Source organism: Formica exsecta, unplaced genomic scaffold (genome assembly GCF_003651465.1).
Source record: "Formica exsecta isolate Colony F162 unplaced genomic scaffold, ASM365146v1 scaffold116, whole genome shotgun sequence".
Classification (NCBI taxonomy): domain Eukaryota; kingdom Metazoa; phylum Arthropoda; class Insecta; order Hymenoptera; family Formicidae; genus Formica; species Formica exsecta.
In genome coordinates this window covers 122,384-143,396 of record NW_021848499.1, presented here as the reverse complement: position 1 = coordinate 143,396, position 21,013 = coordinate 122,384, and the positions used below count along the sequence as shown (strand labels likewise).

General features: G+C 34.5%; 1 protein-coding gene and 1 pseudogene across 1 annotated transcript in view; one reads left to right on the top strand and one right to left on the bottom strand.

Annotated features, from left to right (window-relative positions):
* The window catches only part of LOC115239223 (zwei Ig domain protein zig-8), a 25,903-nt gene extending 14,284 nt beyond the window's left edge, over positions 1–11,619 (top strand). Inside the window, exons 3-6 of the mRNA XM_029813622.1 lie at positions 5,754–5,964; positions 6,966–7,093; positions 9,035–9,203; positions 11,167–11,619. Coding sequence (XP_029669482.1) covers positions 5,754–5,964; positions 6,966–7,093; positions 9,035–9,203; positions 11,167–11,273 — 615 coding nt within the window. The 3' untranslated portion in view covers positions 11,274–11,619. The remainder of the gene's footprint in view (positions 1–5,753; positions 5,965–6,965; positions 7,094–9,034; positions 9,204–11,166) is intronic.
* A 728-nt stretch (positions 11,620–12,347) lies between these two features.
* On the bottom strand, positions 12,348–20,059 carry LOC115239118 (annotated as a pseudogene).
* Between the last annotated feature and the right edge of the window lie 954 nt (positions 20,060–21,013).

Genomic DNA, 21,013 nt, shown 5'->3' with positions numbered 1-21,013 from the left:
TCTTCTCATGTAACAAACGGAAGCATTTCTTTTTTTTGGCGTTTGTATAATGCGTCTACGAATTACACCGTTTTGGAAAGCTCTCGTACAATATTCTTCAATTATATTATTAAATCATTCTTTAAATACGAACTGCCGCTCGCATATTCCGTTTGACAATTATTTACATTATTTGCCGTCTCTTCTGTTTAAGGATATCGTCTGATATCGCGATTACAGTACATCTAGTGCTCGTTCCATTGCATCACTCGATGAAGCGCGAATTGCAGTTCTTTTTTCGTTTATCATCGCAGAATTGAGGTCAAAGTGTGTTCATACCCGATAGGAAAGTGCAAGTACGTCGGAACATTCGTCATTCGAGCTTACACAAGTCCCGTTACATTCTACACTCGCGATGCGCGCTTTAATCCATCCGTTCGAGCTTATTTTGTTGACATCGTCGGCTCTGTTATGATATATGACGTTGCTATCGTACGCCCGTTCTAGAAGATCAAGCGCCGCCGCTTACGCGAACGCGAAGATGCATAATTACCGGCTATTTACCTGGGCCGGCTAAGAAGCTGCTGTAAATATATCGCGGATGATAATAACCATCTTTATTAGCAGACGTATGGATGCCGTAATTAGTTTGAATTCGACTTACTTTCTCTTTAAAAAGCGAATCAACATCGCCACAGAGTCGATCTTGATAATCTCCATTATCTCGATGAAATATGATAAATGCAAATAATTAATTCTGAAAAAAAAAATCTAGTAAAGATTTTATTAAAACAGATGCTTTTCTCTTGTTTTTTTGCAACTTTTTTTCTTGTTCGTCAAATTTGTTTTCCAAAAACAGTTCAACTTTAGGAAAAAGGAAAGAGATGGCAAAAATAATCATGGTTTATTTAATATTTTAACTTTTAACGTTAGAATATTTTACATTCACTTGATATTAATAGAAATGGAATATGAAATATTCCAACTAGTTCTCATGTGTTATGCCGCAGTATAGTCTGCGTTGTAGATAAACCTGTCGATTCTGAACAATGACAATATAAGTAATCATTGAGAGACCGTAAGTATCTTTTGCATTTTCAAATATCCATTTCGTGGCCTTCCGATAATAATTAGTGATCGCGCAGTCTATTCGCTGCGCAAACACGAACGGCTCGCTATCGCGTTCAACGTTTCGAAAACACGCGGCTTAAACATCCACAATGGAACGTTGATTAACGGTGGATTCGATGAGTAATATAAAATCTTTATAAACGAAACGCATAATCGTGATTACGGCTTTCCACGCTTGTGCCATTCGATGTTACACACGATTTCTGTAATGATTTATGAATATTAATCGAACATTATATAAGAGCTTCTCTCCCCACGGATATTCGAGCCACACATAATTGAACGCTGTCAACACGCGGCTCTGATCGCGAAATTAAACCGTAGGAACAAAACGTGTACCGGATGCGCTTCTATAACGAGGGGTGTCGACGATGTCGATACGTCACGCGCGATTCTGAAAGGTAAATGGTGATGTTTCAGAGCGCGAAATTATAATAATTATAATTATTATATTATTTAGTAGAGCGCACTGATACAAACATAAACGAACAGCAATCTATGTGCCTGTTAAATGAATATGCGCTTATTCTACGTAATATAAGTAACTTGAAAAAAATCAACAAATGTTTCTGAACAAGATTATTCTGCGCGATCCTCTGACAGTTAGGTCTCTGAATTTTCATAAATTGCCATACAAATCCACTCTGCAATTTTATCGCTCAAAGTACGCGTCATTGTACCCATTCGCTTTGTTCCAACCGCGCTAACTCAAATTGCTACTGTCAGTATGTTTTAAAGTTTTTACCCGTTTTCTGAAATAAAAGCTAGTACACGCTAGTGCACGCGCATTGCTGCTTCAAAGCACTCAAGATTATTAGAAAGTGTAGCGTGCTGTTGTTGTCTTTTTCTCGAAGGTGCGAGAATCGACGTATTCTTATATCGCGAACGCGCCGATCAATCACAGTCTTCTCTTCGACCGACGAAGGCTCATGAATAAAGGATCGATCAACTAAAGAGATTGTGTAAATTTACAGTGTTCTGTGATTATCGACTTTAAAATATGCAAATTAACAGTGTGTGAATCATTTATACTCTGAGCCAAACGCTCTGTTATGTTTCATTAAATTTATTAATATTATATAATTAAAATATTTGTTAATATTAATATTATATATTAAAATATCAGATTAATGTATATTATACACGCACAATAGATAATAATTATTTATTTATAAGAAGACAGTTGATTTATTAAAGATTAAATATTTGGCAAATGTGTGTATTTGATATCCAAAACTGAAAAAATGCGATTCTCTAAAAATATATAATTTTCATATGCAACATTATGCTCTGGTACTGCGCAACGCGCGATTGTATTTTCGCTCCCTGTAGCTTATCTTAAAGTCGTATAAGGGATGCAGAGAGATGCAGAGGGGTATTGCCACGCATAGTATCATACACCATTGCCATGCAGAGATTGCGGTTGAATTTCACCACACAATACTGAGGTTAATGCCAATGACACATACGCGTCATCTCGAATACGCGAGGACTAGCGCAGGTGCCGAAATTCGACGTTGAGATGGGACAATGCAAAATTTCTATCGTGGTCTATAGCTGCATCGCCTTGTACATTGCAAATCTAAGAATGCAATCCGGCTACAAAACTTTTAAACGCTTTTTATGATATAAAGGTTGTTGTGAATTAAACACGATATTGCCATAAGATGGACCGCTATATTTTTTGACGAAATATTCTTTAACTATAGGATAGAAATACATCTTTCAGTTTAATGAGTACTTAATTTATGCTTGTACATTGCCATTTTAATATTACAGTCTTATTTTAATTTAATTCTATATTGTTCAGATTTAAAGAAATTTGAAGAAGAAATACATCTTTCAGTTTAATGAGTATTCTAATTTATGCTTATACATTGCTATTTTGATATTACAATCCTATTTCAATTTAATTTTATATTGTTCAGATTTAAAGAAATTTGAAGAAGAAATACATCTTTCAGTTTAATGAGTATTCTAATTTATGCTTATACATTGCTATTTTAACATTACAATCCTATTTCAATTTAATTCTATATTGTTCAGATTCAAAGAAATTTTTATTTCTATTTGGGATAACCGTAGTTTCCAATTTCGTCTGCAACGATCGATTTTATTTGCGTCATTCCCGTTAGAGAATGTAATCCTTCCATTTTGCAAAAGCCGCGCTTTAAAGCTGCATGAAGACGGAGAATTCAGCCGAATCCAGATACAATGAAACAATCGCGACTGAAAATCCCACAGCGTCAGAGTCTGTAGAATCGATTTCAATAGCGGACTATCAAAAGCCGATTTTGCATTCGCATAGCGTGTTAAGTGCGCGCAGCACGACAGTTGCGACGCCTCTGTTTTCCTCGTCCCGTTCTTCAGCGCCGACAACCCCGTCGTTTCGTCGGGATGGATAGATTTTGTTTGGCTTTCAGCCGGCAACGCTAATGCCAATAACACGGTCGTGTCATCTCGAGAGCTCCAGCTGGCGCAGGTGCCGGATGCAGGACGAGCCAGGACAAAACGAATCTCTTCATGGCGACGTCACTCTCGTCGAGAGGACGTCAATCGGTTAATACATCGAAGCTTCCGTAAAATGATCCGAAAAGCGCGTTGTCCCCTCAATCTGTTTCGCAATCGCGCAAATATGTACTTTCTCCTTTTTCGATAATAATAAGATAAAAAACCGCATTAAACCTTTATACTGACTCGTGTAAAACGACATTACAAAAAATCATGAAAGAGATTTTAATTGTGTAAATGTTTTATATTTATTTATTTCTTAAATAATACATCAGAAACATTGCTTTTTTAACCTAACAAAATTTGTTAGATTTATCTGTCATAATTATGTTCAAGCGGACTTCGAAATATCCTTATATCAAACGGTGACTTGAAAAATTTTCGCGTGAGCATAATTAAAATGGATGCCATCGAAAAATATATTCCGTGAAAGCATTATCCTCGACGAGCCATAAGAGATAAAATATGCGAAACGAGATGAGAATTCGATGGCTCTCACCTCGTTAGCTCGATCGATTTCACTGGCATGATGACAGAGTTAATTTCATCTAGAATTAAAGGACAAAAGTTAATTACTCTGCTGGCGTTTATTCGATACGTATTTTATGAGCTACGATATCGATAAGTTGAAATTTAGAACAAAACTCATTACTTTTCCGCAGAAATGTAATATCATTACGCCTCAAAAACGTTTCTAAAAATCTTGCTACATTAAAAATTAATAAGCAGTAATAAACATGATACATTTATATCATAATAAATAACCATAATAAATAATAGGTGAGCTTGTGCGTAACGATTAATTTATTGCATATGCAATGAGCAAAATTATTTATGTATATTTTCAATTTGATTACACATTGTTGAACCAACTTATATTTCAATCTCTCGTTGAAGTCTCGTTAATTTTTTTTTAAATCATTGTAATATCAATAACGAATAAAATCAATCATGTCGGTCGTTGTGCGGTTGTCGCCAATTTCCAGAGTTAATTAGGGTCAATCAAATGTAAATGCTACTCAAGAGAATGCAGTCAATGAAATTGCATTAACGATCTATTGGCTTCGCCCACGTTTTCTACGTGCGGACGCGGTAGAATTAGTATATTTTACTGCGCGTACTAAAACTTCAATAAAACTTACGCGCATTAAATTTATTATTTGCAACATAAAGTAAGTTCAATTTCAGGCAAAAATTTAATTTGTCCATTTAAGTCTACAACGTGTTGCTGGCTGTAATAGTAAAAATTCACCAGCATAAATACAAGACAATATTAAACAAACAAATAAGCTTTTAATTTATTTATCAAACAATGTATTATGCAAACTGTAGGCAACGCCATAAGGTAGATAAATATACTGTAGGACAGCAACACAAAGATTGTGTAACTTGACAGTTTGAATATTGAAGGAAATAATATAGAATATATGAGTACTTTTATTGTTTGATGCAAGCTAAATACTATTACTTTTGAACAACGCAGAAAATACATTTCTCACGAGTTTACAACAATATGTTGAAAAGCTATTAAGGATATTGTGTTTTTTAACAGCTTTTTTAATATCAAATGCGCGCTGGCCATAAGGTCCGCTCGCGGCACGATGTGTTGCTTTCGGCGATAGAATATTAAATATAAAAATTACACAAACAAAAATATTAGAGAAATAGTGTTTATAAAAAATTAAAATGTCATTTGAATGAAACTTGAATGAAACCGATATTATAATAAATGATGATTAAAAATAAAATCTATTAGGGACGCTTATAAGCAAAAACTTAATGAATACTAATTGGTGAACGGTATTTTTCATAAAAGATATAATTATTTAAAAAATGTTATTTATAAAAAATTGTTATAATAAATATTTTAATATTTATATTTATAAATAATATACAAATAATTTTGATATATATAAATAATATATAATTAATACGCACTATATGTTAATGTCTTAAAAATTTTGCAATTTAATTAATTACATAAAAACGAGTTTTATTGCATTATTATTAATAATAAACAATAAGGAAATCAATTATTAAAAAGTATTAATTATTAATATGTTTTTATATATATGTAATAATCATAAAAAAATGAGACAATATATTAAATGACGAAAGATTTTTTCTGTTAGGTTTCCTGGGTGAGGCACCGAGATATACATTTGCTAACGGTTGGCCGTTATACCTATACCAGCGATCAACGTTTCGAGGCACTACACTCTCCTCATACGGAGGATTGGACCCTCAGGATACGATATCCTCAGCGCAAGGACTCCGGGATTTATGAGTGCCAAATATCAACGACCCCGCCCATCGGCCACCCCGTGTATCTAACGATAGTCGGTAAGTAAATTAACTTTTTACAACATTAATTGTATAACATTAATCTGCTTTCCGGATAGAAATATCGAATTTAAAGACTGGCTTATATGGTTGGTGAATATCATATTATATATCGCTAAGGATCTCATCTGCGAGAATTGCGAACTTGTAATTTCCTTCAAGATAAAGTTCTCAGTTCGTTGACGAAACTCTTAGACAGAATCGTACTTCATTCAAAGAGTTGTATTTATTTGGACATAAATTTCGATATAAATTTCTCAGTAAAGTGTCACGTAAAGTGATTCAAAGCATTTCACTCGATGTAATATATAACTTTGAAAGTTCTCCGCTAGTTTAAGAAAGTGCAGAGCTTCTCTGTAATTGCTTTGCATGTAATACAAACCTTGTTTAAATAACATATCAAAAAGAATTTAATTGAAACTTGTAATCTTTCTTTTTTATTTTTTTTTTATACACAAAAAATGAAGTATATGATATACGTATCTTCTATCAATATTTAGTCATCGAAATGAGTGAAAACTCGATGGAATGTCATATGTATATATATATTTTATCTTTTAGATTTTAAACATTTTTATAAATTTCTGAATCCAAAATTAAAAGATTTTAAAAAGTGTAATTTGTAAATATATATCATAATAATAATATAAATACATTCTTTAAGAAGTGCCTCATAAGTAAGCGCCTGAAAGGACAAATGTGACGTGCATTTATATTTAAGTGGAGCGTGTATGTGAGGTCATATATCCTTGAAGATATATCGTTAATGACTCTCGTGATACTTCAAACAGACCGTACAGGCAAAGAGAGGATCTTATCGACACGACTTGACCCAAAAGCTCGTCCTACGACGCACGACGGGCTCGGTGCTGTGTGTCGTGCGATAAAAATATCGAATACAGCAAGATTTATATCGCCGGGCTACAATCGTTTAACCAATCCACCTGCACGATCGTCAAGCAACTACAGGCCGCCCAAGCTGACCACCCTTCTTGTTTTAGAGCCGGTAACCATTATAAACGGAGCGCCGGATCTCTTCGTCAATAAGGGCAGCACCATCAACCTGACGTGTGTCGTAAAATACGCTCCTGAACCACCACCGACGATGACTTGGAGCCATAACACGAACGTGAGTGTTGCCCTCGCAAATAAACCTCTGGAAGATGATAGATTTTTTCACAGAAGCGGAAAACCTCTAAATTTTAACGATTCTGAGTTCTGAACTCGATTGTAGTAAAACTTTTGGAATAGAATTCTTTTAAAATCCCCATAAGAAAAGTTGAAAGTTTGATGTTAGGATTCAATTCCGCGTCCATTTTTTACATGTAAGATTATCTTTTATGTGAATTGCACACGAGCATATAATTGCTATACAGAATAAATAAATTAAAGTAAACTTAACAGAATTCATTCCTCTAATCAAAGATTACAGTCTTAAATTCATACAATCGTACTCGGAGAATTTCAAACATTAGGGGTTTGTTTCCATTTCTGATTTTCAGTAATTTATCTCGCGGCTAGTCGTTTTCTCTTTGTCGTGTCGAGCGACAACAGACGCGCATGATTAATACAGTCCGTTGACGCGTATTTTCTTCGCGATGCTGAAATGCATTTTGCTTTTAATACCATTTTATGTAACAAAAGTTATATTGTAAACGCGCATTTCGCAAGACACAAAAAACGCATTATACCGCAAAAGTCTTTAATATCAACGAATTCGTTAAAATAATTTCGCAACATAACGCGACGTCCGTCGCGTGGTTTTATTACGAGATAATTATAAATTCCCTTTTGCAATAGCGATATTTGCAATTCCACGTATGATATCGGTCGAGCGGAGATGATTCTGCGCGCATTAATGAGACGCTCGTACGTGTATAAGCCGATATATAAGCCCATCGATAAAAAAAAATTATTCTTTGGCTGATTGCCGATATACTGGTACGCTATCGATACGCGCTACACTCGATCGGTTCTACGTGCTTTTACTAGAATGAAACAGCAGGTAACGCAATTTTCGCAAGGCACTATCGCGCACGTTGATCAAAGTAAAACGCGAAATAGAAGATCGCTCGCGCCCGCGGCAGCCAAGGAACGAAATTATTTTCCGATTAATCCGTTCGATTCACGGATAATTATTTATTCCGTAACAAGATACACAGTGAAACGATTCTACCATCTCATATGAAGGGATACAAAGCGAATTAGCTTTCAATAGAAAAAAAAAGGGAAAACACAGGAAGGAGGAAGAGAGAAAAAGAGATAGAAATTAAAGAAGAAATGCGGTAGATATTTTTCTGCTCTGTGCAAGGTGTACCTCTACGCCTGTCTATCCTCAAAGGGAATACATAAGAAACGTATATATGTGCTCCCTACTATTCTTTACCTTGTACCTCGGAGGAAGGTGCCTTTTATCTTTCGCCAAAGAGGCTTCATTGCGTTGGATTCTAGGGAAATGTAAGGGAAACAGGCGCGGATTCTTTGAAAGAATGATTGCGGATGAGACGCATATACGGCGCCGCGCCTACACGTTCAATATTAGGCGACACGAATCAAAAGAAGAGTTAGCTCTTATTTCCGTTATTACTAGTTCGCCTGCAGCTACAATGTCTCAGAGCTCAGAATCCTCAGAAATTTACAGTACTAAAATTCGGATAGATACTATCTCATTTCCGACATGTGAATAATAAGGAAAAGAATATAGCTATCAATTTAATTTTCCATAGAATTAGTTATCATTAGTTTTTAAAAGAAGCAACTATTTCCAATATTATATTTTTATTTATATCAAATTTTAGACATATAATATATAAACTATCCAGACTTAATCTATGTTTTTATCCAGACTTAATCTACGTTTCTATTAGTAATTCAGACACATAATTATGTTGCACATTGAATAATATTATTATTACTACGAACATTATATTACATATGTAAATTTAATATCTATCTCGTTATTAGCTCCTGTGTATTTGTATCACTGTTTTGATTCTCAATTAATTGCGAATACATTAAGCATGTATGTTCATAATTTCGAAAAATACAAGTATGTTGTGATTTTGCTCAGGTTATCAATTTCGATTCGCCGCGCGGTGGTATCAGTCTCGTTACGGAAAAAGGACCCGAGACGACGAGTCGTTTAATGATCCAGAAAGCCGTGCCGAGCGATTCCGGGATCTATCAATGTGAACCGAGTAACGCAAATCCCAGTAGTATAAAGGTGCACGTGGTAAACGGTGAGTTAAAGTTACAGTTTATGTATGTACATTGGGAATACATATAGGAACAGGAATGCTTTATACACATAAATTTAGACATATATAAGGATATATGGAAAATGTATATGTTTTGATATATGCCTCAACCATGTTAAAACATTCCTTTTGTATGTGTGTTTTTGTATATTACATGTTATAAAACTATTATTATATTTCAGTGAATCCCTATTTTATAGTAATCTGTTTTCCTTCTCCTCTTTTTCAATTTTCCATGTCGATGCAAAATTTGTGTTCCAATTTTTGACCAGCATTTTGCGGGCTCCCGGTAAATTGGGAAAAATTCGAGATCCAAGCGGCTTTACTGCAATTACAACGAATTGAGAGAAATGGCGCCTGTTGCGTGAAGAGCTACGGAGAAGTAACATTGATTGACTTCTCTGTAAATATTGCAAGCTTCGAATGTACCTTGGCAAGTCGCGCGTTGAGCCTGAAATCGATGGCTGCGGCGATTGCTCGAACGCGGAACACCGCGAATAAATCTCTCGTACATGAAGCTGCGAAATGCGGTGGATTTCGAAATCTAGTTTTTCTTTTTTTTAATTTGTTTTTCTCACTAAACGCGATTCACTCACCGCGAGATGCGTCGAATCGCCATGACAAAGCGATTTAAAGCCTGATTTTCGCGCGAAATCTCGCGCAATTTTCAAGCGCATCCAGTTACGAGCGAAATAAAATCAAATGAAAGCAGATTGTTTCGTCTATTCTGAAAGAAGGGGCTTTCTCGTTTTGCTCGTAACTTGATATATTTTTCAAGCGGATGGAATTTACGAGTTTGCCTCTTGCGCTGCATGCAATCAAGCGCACGATGCGACTTCATGTAATTCTTACAAGTTAATTGAGCGAATTGTTTTATCGTCTCTAAATATTATTCTTCTATTCCGTGATCTAATTTATCACATATTTTAAGAAAATTTAAGATATTTAAATAAGGAAAAATTTATGATGCAAACGTGAAAAAATTAAACATTAATTGTACCAGAAATGAGAATTATAAACATTGTTTCGTTCCGAAATAAATAATTCTATTTATGTATCTCTTTATATTAATTATTTCATCTGCTCCGCAATGCGTGACGAATGATTGGCGTGCCATAATCAAAGAGCGGGCATATTACTTATAAACTTGAAGCATTAACTACATTTAGAGCAACAGTTGATGGATGGGACGGTCTATCGATATATAACGATATATAACGTATGGCAAATGATATATTATTGTCATCACACGTATCAGCATTATTCATCGCCAACATTGTTGTTATATACGCCGCGTATGATTTTTTTTAAATTCGATACCAAATATTGCATCCCACTCCAAAATATTCTTTAACATTTGCCTGTTTTTGCGCTAAAAATAGAACTATATATACGATATACCAAAAATTTTAAAATTTGTTACACAAATGTTTCATTTGTTACTATGTGTTCGGTAAAAGCCATCTACGTAATTTATAAAAAGTTCGTTTCAATTCATGTTGCATTGATAGCTATAACTTAATTTAAATATTGTTTAAACTAACTGATTTAATGCATTATTATAATTCCCTAACTTGCAAGAAATTTACATTGGTTCTTGATTAAATCGATTTACTCTTTTCGCTATAGGAAAAAAAAGGGAGAATTAACTATTTAAATTTTATACAGTAATATCATAAGGTTGATAAAAAGTTGTTATCTGGATTCCGCGTTGGCACATGTAAAATCGAATATATAATGCTATTATTTTTTTATATTTCATACGTATTTTCTCTTTCCGTCTCGCAGCTATAATTTAAAAACTAACAAGCATTGATATAAATATGATATGACAGGTCTTATCTGCCACGCATAGGCTGCTTCCTCTATTTATCATGATATGATTCAGTCACAATACTCAGGCACTGAGATCGTCATGTCGAATCGATAAAAATTTCTGTTACAGAGGAACATCCAGCTGCGATGCACCACGGGGACGGAAGCTCGTCGTACAGCAAGACACGGCCGATTTGTTTTATAATTTTAGTGATAGCTAATATAATATTTCTATAAGGCGAGAAGTACAGAAACACACTTATCCCGACACACATGATGAAAGCAGGAGCGCGATCGCCGAGAATCGCGATTTGCCTATTTAACGTCGTTAACGTTTCTTGGATAAATATTTGTGCAGGGTAAACAGAACATTACCATTTACACATTAAAAGAAGAGAAAAAAAAACTTCCGTGACCAAAGAGTTTTTAAATATCAGCACGGCACAATAATCGGTAAGAGCGTAGTATTTTGTTAACATATATCATCAAGAACGAATAACTTACGACGTCAAAATTTATTGTATTATTTGTAAATAAATTTATTGTATGTACATATCACACAATAAAACGATTGTCTTTATCTGGATCGTCTTGGTTCTTGACTGGTATGAATTTGTCGAAGCATCAACTTTAATTCCGAACTGATTTGCCGAAAGATTAATTAATTTAGGATATCAAGTCATAATTCTCATATTTTTTATTCTCTCATATCATAATATTCATATGCTATAAGTAGTAGTTTTTGTGCTGTTCTTCTGAAAAATGTAACTGCGAAATCATATTGTTGACAAGATTATGCACCATGTCACAAATTTTTTTTCAAAAGCGTTGCCTCGATTGCGAAAAAGTTTGCCTCATTATATTTCGAGGAAGTTTCGCTATATTCAATAGAGCGCAAATATATATAGCGCATCTTCATGCTGTCCTGATTTTCCTCGGGGACGTAGAAAGAAGAAACGCCGACGAGAGCGGACACTGCCGCTAATGACAACATTAATTACACGCGCTATCTCTTGCTCGTTAATTACGAGCGCGGCGCTAAATTTACCTTGAAAAAATACGGGCGCGTAAATTCCGCGTTCAATCGCGCGATAGTGTTCTCGATTAATCAGAAACGGAGGTCTCCCGTACCTCTTCACATCTTAAACGTCTATTTTATGTTAATATTAACACGATCGTTTAAATTTTAGTGTCAAATTTATCCGAGACTAACGGAAATGAACGTATTGAAGATAAAACTTTATGCGGTAATATCTTCTAAATTAGATAGTAACTTTAAGATTGCCGCAATTGGATTCGCATCTTCAGAAATCGAAGGGATCTCTTGACATTTGCCGATTGCTCCCATGGTACCGACCAAAAGGACGTCACCGTCAATTGGCCACAGTGCATCATGCTGTATTCAAGTGGTCAATAAGGTCGACGTTCGGCTTTCTCGAGCGTAGGATATGGAAGGGGCGATCCTTGCACGTTGCTGCTTACTCCAGGGACCGCAAATGTTTGCCCTCTTTTCTTTCCCCGGCTTCGGCTCCGGCAGTTCACGTCCCTTGTACAATGTCATCGACTTGCCGGCCACGAAAAGGTAAGAATCGAAGTAAGGTTGAAAGTCGGGTGTGTTCTGTTTGTAGACCAGACTAAAACCACCCGTGTCGGCGCAAGCATCCACCTGGACGTCCATTATCACTGAAAGCATTGGCAAAGGGATCGAAGAGTTTTCACCGCGCTACGAAATTACTCTTAACTAGATTCGCGGTGATGGAGTTTGCAGAAAACAGATTAGCAGATTAGCAGATTAGAAGAATCGTGCACTACCAGATGTTTCTTTTGTTAAATCTTTTTATATGAATTTATTACTACATAAGAAAGATAAGAACTTTAAATATGTATATGTCTTGTTATATTTTCATTTTCAATTTTAGTTACATTTTAATATTATGAATATAGCATTATCAATATTGCATTAGTCTTCAAACGATATGTAAATTTTATTGTACGAAAAAAGTTTTAGAATTTAATAATAAAAAGCCATCCATATGAAGGGATAAAGAATCGAGAGAACAGAATTATCTTCAACCTGCAAAGACTGGAATATTCAAGAATTTGGAAGAGCTTATTATGAAATGCCATAATTCACATAAAGCTCTATTATTTAAATTTATTGATAATCATACAAAAGAAAAATCCAGCTTTTGTTATATAAATCCAATATTTTTACCTAATATTATCTGACAATTTCTCAATATTTGCACATATTATTTAAAAAATTCTATAATATGATACGAGAACTCTGATACATTCTAAAAATAAATTTGCTTTGATCTTCGCTATATATATATAGTGAATATTTGGTATTTTTATACTTTTACATAATTTCTTTATATGCTTTGATGTTTTAATAATTTTTTTGCATTAAATAAAACAAACCATTCTTTAATCATTTTTGGTATTTGTTTTCGAGTAGTAGTTGTTTAATATATATATTGTTTTATAAAACAGCGTTATAAGTTAGATTATTATTAAAAAATGGTTAGTTTTATTTTTAATGCAAAACATTATTTTAGTTCATTCTATTATCTCACTTGAATTTTTATTACTTGAGAAGATACAATTGAAGTACATAAAAGATATAATCAACACAATCAGGTGTTTGACCATTTCAAGCTCGATAATTGCACCCGGGAAATCTCGCTAATGCGGTTAATTCCTCGCGTAAATCTATCACATAGGGCACGTGGCGCTTATCGGCGTTACGTCGCCGCGAATTATGGCCACCGTTATCACCCTGGCAAGCTGAGAGAGAGAGAGAGAGAGAGAGAGAGAGAGAAAGAGAAAGAGAGAGAGACATCTCGGGTCGGCCGTCCGGACAAGGACAAGGCGTAACTCGTCTAATCGGCAGATTAGAAGAATCGTGCACTACCAGATGTTTCTTTTGTTAAATCTTTTTATATGAATTTATTACTACATAAGAAAGATAAGAACTTTAAATATGTATATGTCTTGTTATATTTTCATTTTCAATTTTGGTTACATTTTAATATTATGAATATAGCATTATCAATATTGCATTAGTCTTCAAACGATATGTAAATTTTATTGTACGAAAAAAGTTTTAGAATTTAATAATAAAAAGCCATCCATATGAAGGGATAAAGAATCGAGAGAACAGAATTATCTTCAACCTGCAAAGACTGGAATATTCAAGAATTTGGAAGAGCTTATTATGAAATGCCATAATTCACATAAAGCTCTATTATTTAAATTTATTGATAATCATACAAAAGAAAAATCCAGCTTTTGTTATATAAATCCAATATTTTTACCTAATATTATCTGACAATTTCTCAATATTTGCACATATTATTTAAAAAATTCTATAATATGATACGAGAACTCTGATACATTCTAAAAATAAATTTGCTTTGATCTTCGCTATATATATATAGTGAATATTTGGTATTTTTATACTTTTACATAATTTCTTTATATGCTTTGATGTTTTAATAATTTTTTTGCATTAAATAAAACAAACCATTCTTTAATCATTTTTGGTATTTGTTTTCGAGTAGTAGTTGTTTAATATATATATTGTTTTATAAAACAGCGTTATAAGTTAGATTATTATTAAAAAATGGTTAGTTTTATTTTTAATGCAAAAAATTATTTTAGTTCATTCTATTATCTCACTTGAATTTTTATTACTTGAGAAGATACAATTGAAGTACATAAAAGATATAATCAACACAATCAGGTGTTTGACCATTTCAAGCTCGATAATTGCACCCGGGAAATCTCGCTAATGCGGTTAATTCCTCGCGTAAATCTATCACATAGGGCACGTGGCGCTTATCGGCGTTACGTCGCCGCGAATTATGGCCACCGTTATCACCCTGGCAAGCTGAGAGAGAGAGAGAGAGAGAGAGCAAGAGAAAGAGAAAGAGAGAGAGTCATCTCGGGTCGGCCGTCCGGACAAGGCGTAACTCGTCTAATCGCAGAACTGCGGTTGTCGATACTCGCGATTTCTGAAGCTGGTGCGAGACGAAGTGTCGATAGCAGACCACCATTTCCGCTATCGTTCATCTACGTTCATCCTTTTATTCGTCACCACGAAGAAGAACTTTTTTCTAAACACGATATTTGACAACTTTAATATCCAAATCATATTTCCTCTACTCATTTTTCACCAAATTCTCCAACACTTTGAAGGCATAGAGGAGTTTCGTTACTCTGAAGCTACACGAATGCGTACGAAGATTAGTGTTAATCTCGATCAGTCAGACCGACATATCTTCGACCAGCATGAAATCGCCACATAATTCGTAACTGCAACGGCATTTCCCCATATGACTCTGCGCTGCATCATCAGAACAATGACCTGCGCCATTCTCGGGTAAATCAGATTGTAATCCGGTTCGCCCTCATAGTCCATGATCCTCGAAAATCAAGCATAATCGCATGACTCGTCGATTAAATTGTTATCTGAATTAAAATGGGTAGTGCCTTTTTATGTGTGTGTGACTTGAGGGTAAAAGTACAAATGTCTTATATATTAATGAATAAATATCTTCTGCTTATAACTACATGATAATATTATTTTAGCTTATAAGCGTTAATACTTTGTCTGTTTTCCAGATTAAATTTTTTATTAAAAATAATCGCATCGCATTACATGTGTGTTCTAGAATATCTGATTAATTTTTTATATCTGTCTGTTGACAACATAAATCAATAATGTTATTATACATATAAATTAAAACAATAGAATCAATCATATATTGTTTGTAATATGACGTAGGAGAATGTCTTGTTTTATCTTTAAATTTAAAATCAGTCACTCAATGTCACATCATATCATACCGCAGTTTAATATACTTGCATAACTAGAAATATGAGAGATGCGTTACACAAAAGTGATTTAAGTGAGTTTTTAATTCTGATAAAACGAGACGAGTTGAATAAAACATATTTTGTATGCATTGGACAAATTTTAGCGGAAAAAGCTTTGATTGTGCGGTAAATTGAAACATTTATGGTATATATAATGGAAAGAGATACATTCAACTTCAATAATCAAAATAAAAGCTCATATTTCATTGAATAGTGCAATTATTGTAAATAAACTATGGCTTCGCAACCAACCGTATCTTCTTTCACAATTCGATCAGTTATTAAAATAAAAAATTGATTAAAAATAAACCGATGTGGTAAACCGGTATGGTCGTAAGATATTATCATAAGAAATAAATTACAACTTCTGACCACAAAATCAACTAACACACATTTAATTAACAACCAAATATATATTAAGGCCATATATATTTAGATATATTTTAAAATTTATGTATGCAAAATTTTAAAATATAAAAATATTATAGAAGAATATATAAAATCGCCACTGAATATGCGTATCGATGAAATTAATTAAATGTTCCGTTTTTACTCTGTCTTAATCTTATCTATTCGGATACTCTAATCCTCAATATCAGAACCGTCATTAAGATACCATCTGGCTCATCCGCTCCAACAAAGATAACCGGCGGCGAAGTCATTATCGTCAAAATGGAACGGCAGCGAAGTCTTTAGATGAAATGCATTCCCCGTCTCGAGAACGATCTCTTCCGTGTGATCTCGTGAAACACGAATAGACACTAACACACCAAAACCATGCCATTCGCAAGGAACATTGCGGATAATATATTTCCGTTTTATTCACAATAACTCGAACGTCAAATATATACATTGTGAAAAATCCTGTTCGATTTGTTATCTGAGAAAGGAATAGCAGAAAGAATACAGCAAGGCCATTACCATCAGCGAAACGGCGCCCGAACAAGTGCGTTTTACAAAGAAGGCATATTTGCATACGAGTCCTATCAATTTCCTTAGAATGTCCCAGCAACCGGATAGTTTGTCGCAGTCTGCCAAATGGATAATTGAAACGTCTTGCGCGCGAGAAAAAGAGAGAGGGAAAGATTACTTCAAATATTCGTTCAGCTTCTTGAAATCTCATCATTGATCGCACATCGATCTGCTGCTGGCAGGTTCTTTTGGAAATCGTGTGATGCTGCCTGCATCTCGTCTCGCCGTTCTTCTACGGCGGTATTGCAAATATGAATGGCTTTGTGGTAGGTCGAGAAAATATACGGCTTTGAACTAAAGCGAAGAAGCATTTCTCCGGATAAAGAACGAAAGCATGGAAAGAAATAGTTATTAAGTCATAATCTGTTTTTAGACAATTTTAAATATTTTCAATTATAAATCAAAAAATATAAAACTAACACGAAAAAATGACAACAGTAAGTATTATAATAATAATATAATAACGTGTTATATATTTTTTTCTATTATATATTACATTAGAGTCAGACTCTAATTGGGTGCGCGAGGATTCTCGCGCACCCAAGCGAACGTTATTTTGACATAAATTATAAAAGAAATTTATAGAAAAATATCTTTTTATGTTATGAGAAAAAACAATGTAATGCAACACGAATTACTTGAATAGCACATCTTGAAGGAAAAAGTGTTCATCACTAGGCATCATAATCATATATTGAGTTTGATTTATTTAATCAGTATAGAATATTCTGAAATATATAATATGCGTCTACTGACAAATTAAACGTTAACTTTTCAAGGCATTTGTATAAAAATAATTATACCAATATATTTCTGTATGATATAATAGAATTCTTCGTCTTCTTCTCGACCCTCCGAGAGATATCCTTTTTAGATTATGGGATATAACGATGTCATTGCCGCAGCATAGATGGCTGGGCTTCAAAATCCAAATGCCTCTCATACCGCTTATCTCGTATTGCGGGGGGGATCGACGGTCTTTAATTTCTCCAAAGTCGCGACGAGAGAGAGAAAGAGAGAGAGAGAGAGAGAGAGAGAGACGACCAGGGAGCATCTCTACGAGCGACCGATATTGATATCGATTTATGCGGGAGAATATCAGGCTTCGTTGTGGAGTCGCGGCTACCAACAAAGTGGATCGACTTTAATTCCGGAAAGTTCGAATAAATTCATCTGCCGGCGAATTGGATCCTCCGTTAGCGGAGCCACATTTCGACGGTCGACGAAGCGAAATTAATTTAATGAAATCACGGAACGTCTCGATCGGGGGATTGAGAGAGAGAGAGAGAGAGAGAGAGAGAGAGAATTAGAAGACGCCAAATTTCAAGAAATCATTGCCGCTTATTTGTTTCCCTCTCCAACCGGAAAAAGATAAGTGAAGACGGTGTGATGAAAAAGATGAAGAAGACGTGTGATATTTGGCGCCTGCTGGGACATGGACAATCTCGAATACATATCGCTCACTTTCTTTGAAGTGCTTCTTCTAACGATAATCTAGCTAAAAACTGTGATAAGAATGTATTTGATACTTTCTAATTGACATGCAACCTCTTAGAATTGCTAATGCAATAAATCAAAGATTTTTGTGTTTAATATTTTTAGGATATTATTTAATCAGTTAAACAAAATCTGACAGATCGTAATAAAATTTTATAATTATCAAAAATGAAACAAAATGATGAAAACAAAAAACATTTGATATATAAAAAAATAGACAGAATCAATAAATAAACATCAGTTAAGGATCTCATATGTCTTTCCCGCATTTGCTTAGCGTTTTGTTATCAACCCTTTAATTTTGTTTCATCAGTTAAGAGTTAACGGTATCACGCGGCAGCATCTCGAAACATGTTTAATGCAAGGATGTTTTCGTGCGCCTTGAATAATTAACACAGTTTGGTTTTGTTGCTTGTGCTACCTCGTAATCGCGTCTATTATTAGCGCGAATCAGGGGATCACATAATAAACACGCCATTCTAGCTCAATCGATTGTTCAAAATATAATACGCTTTTGTTTAAAGAAAAACGTTATAAAAAAAAATCTTATAAAGATAAAAAAATACCTCAAGTACATAAAAAATATCCCAACTTGTACGCAACAAAAAGTTTAAAAAAATATTTACCTTTTTAATTTTGTTTCATCAGTTAAGAGTTAACGGTATCACGCGGCAGCATCTCGAAACATGTTTAATGCAAGGATGTTTTCGTGCGCCTTGAATAATTAACACAGTTTGGTTTTGTTGCTTGTGCTACCTCGTAATCGCGTCTATTATTAGCGCGAATCAGGGGATCACATAATAAACACGCCATTCTAGCTCAATCGATTGTTCAAAATATAATACGCTTTTGTTTAAAGAAAAACGTTATAAAAAAAATCTTATAAAGATAAAAAAATACCTTAAGTACATAAAAAATATCCCAACTTGTACGCAACAAAAAGTTTAAAAAAATATTTACCTTTAACAAATATATAATACGTTTCTGTTTAAAGAAAAGCGTTATTTTTCTTCAAAAAGTGTGACTTTTACACATGAAGTGCCAACGTTGTTTAAAATAAATAAAACGAAATACATAAAGGCTAGTATTAGTACAACTCGAAAAATTCTGATATTAAATACTATCTGTTGATTTAATTAATAAATCCACGTGTCGAGTATGAGATAATTGCCTCATCGTTATTCCATAATAACGGTAGGAGATATATTATAAAAAATATAATATTTCAATCCCAGCAAATTTAAATTGTGTGATATAATATTTTATTATAAAATCAAACATTTAATTCATGGATATTAATGGATTCAGATTTCTTCTTTTATTATACTTGATACCTCGATTAATTTAATGCTGATCATATTGCGAGAAACAGCAGCGCGTACGAGACGTATGTAAACGGATACATATTATTATTAATCATTCGACAGCGATTTCTCGCGATAATCCAATATTAAATTAATTAATATGAAAAGTGTAATACAGAAGAAGAGAAAATTGGCTTATTACAATAAAATTTGTTTATATCATATATGCTGAAAAATATATAAGAATTATTCTTGTGCGTTTATTATTATTATGCAATTTATCGCGCGAATCCTGTACCTGAAGATCCTTGTAACTTTCTTCAAACGAGTTTTTAAGAGACCGGTTCCGTGATGAAACACCGCCATCGTCCATCGTCCAGAAAGAGATTTCATTCCTCGGACAATCGCTCAATTTCTTTGACATCAATGTCCTCGTGCGTCACAACAGCAACAAACTCCTTGTAACGTTCTATGACGGACTCCTGGCGGAATCTCGCGGTTCTTCCGGATCGACCATCAGTATCTTGTCGGATCTTGCCGTTCTCGCTTATAACATGAACGAGCCACTTGAGCAGGCGAGATCAATCGAAAGTCCTCCAGAAAGGCTTGTTGATCTGTGCTAAAGTTGTAGCTGCGCGGAAACAGAATGCTCGGCACGTTCTCCTCGTACAGCCAGTAAGCGTTCTTTAGTAAATGCGTCATTCCGAGCTATACACGTGCGGCAATTCGAGAATGTTCTACGTATCGTGCGTTATGCAAGAACGATTCCATGTTTATTACGAAATGATAGTAATGCCGACTAAGTGGGAATTCAAAGGATCGCGAGGGCTTGGAATAAAATGGTATTTTCATATAACAGTTGGTCGTTTGATAACTGCATGATAGGAATAGAAGGCGGCAATGTTTGCCATAAAGTCGATCCATTTGGAGTATGTAAGCAGTATCGAGGCTCAGAGAAATATTCTTGAAACATTCACGTTTCCCATTCACCGAAGATATCCGGATAGTTAGAGGAGTATCTTTGAGGTATAAGGGTCTCTGATATCTATTGAACACAATGTTGCACCGAGTCCGCGATGCCACTCGACAAAGTTGTTCCTGCAGTCCCATACAAAGTCAGGCTACCTGTGCCATAAGAAGGCAAAAATCACGGGTCTCTCCTCAGCATCTGCTTGCGTGATATCGTCCAGGGTATGAGCTTCTAAATTAGCCGCGGTGCCTAATCGTTGAAACACACAGAAAATAGTAGACATTAGCGACAATATTTCATTCTCCGGCGACTAATGGCAACATATTCTACCGGCAGTGGGCATTAACTTT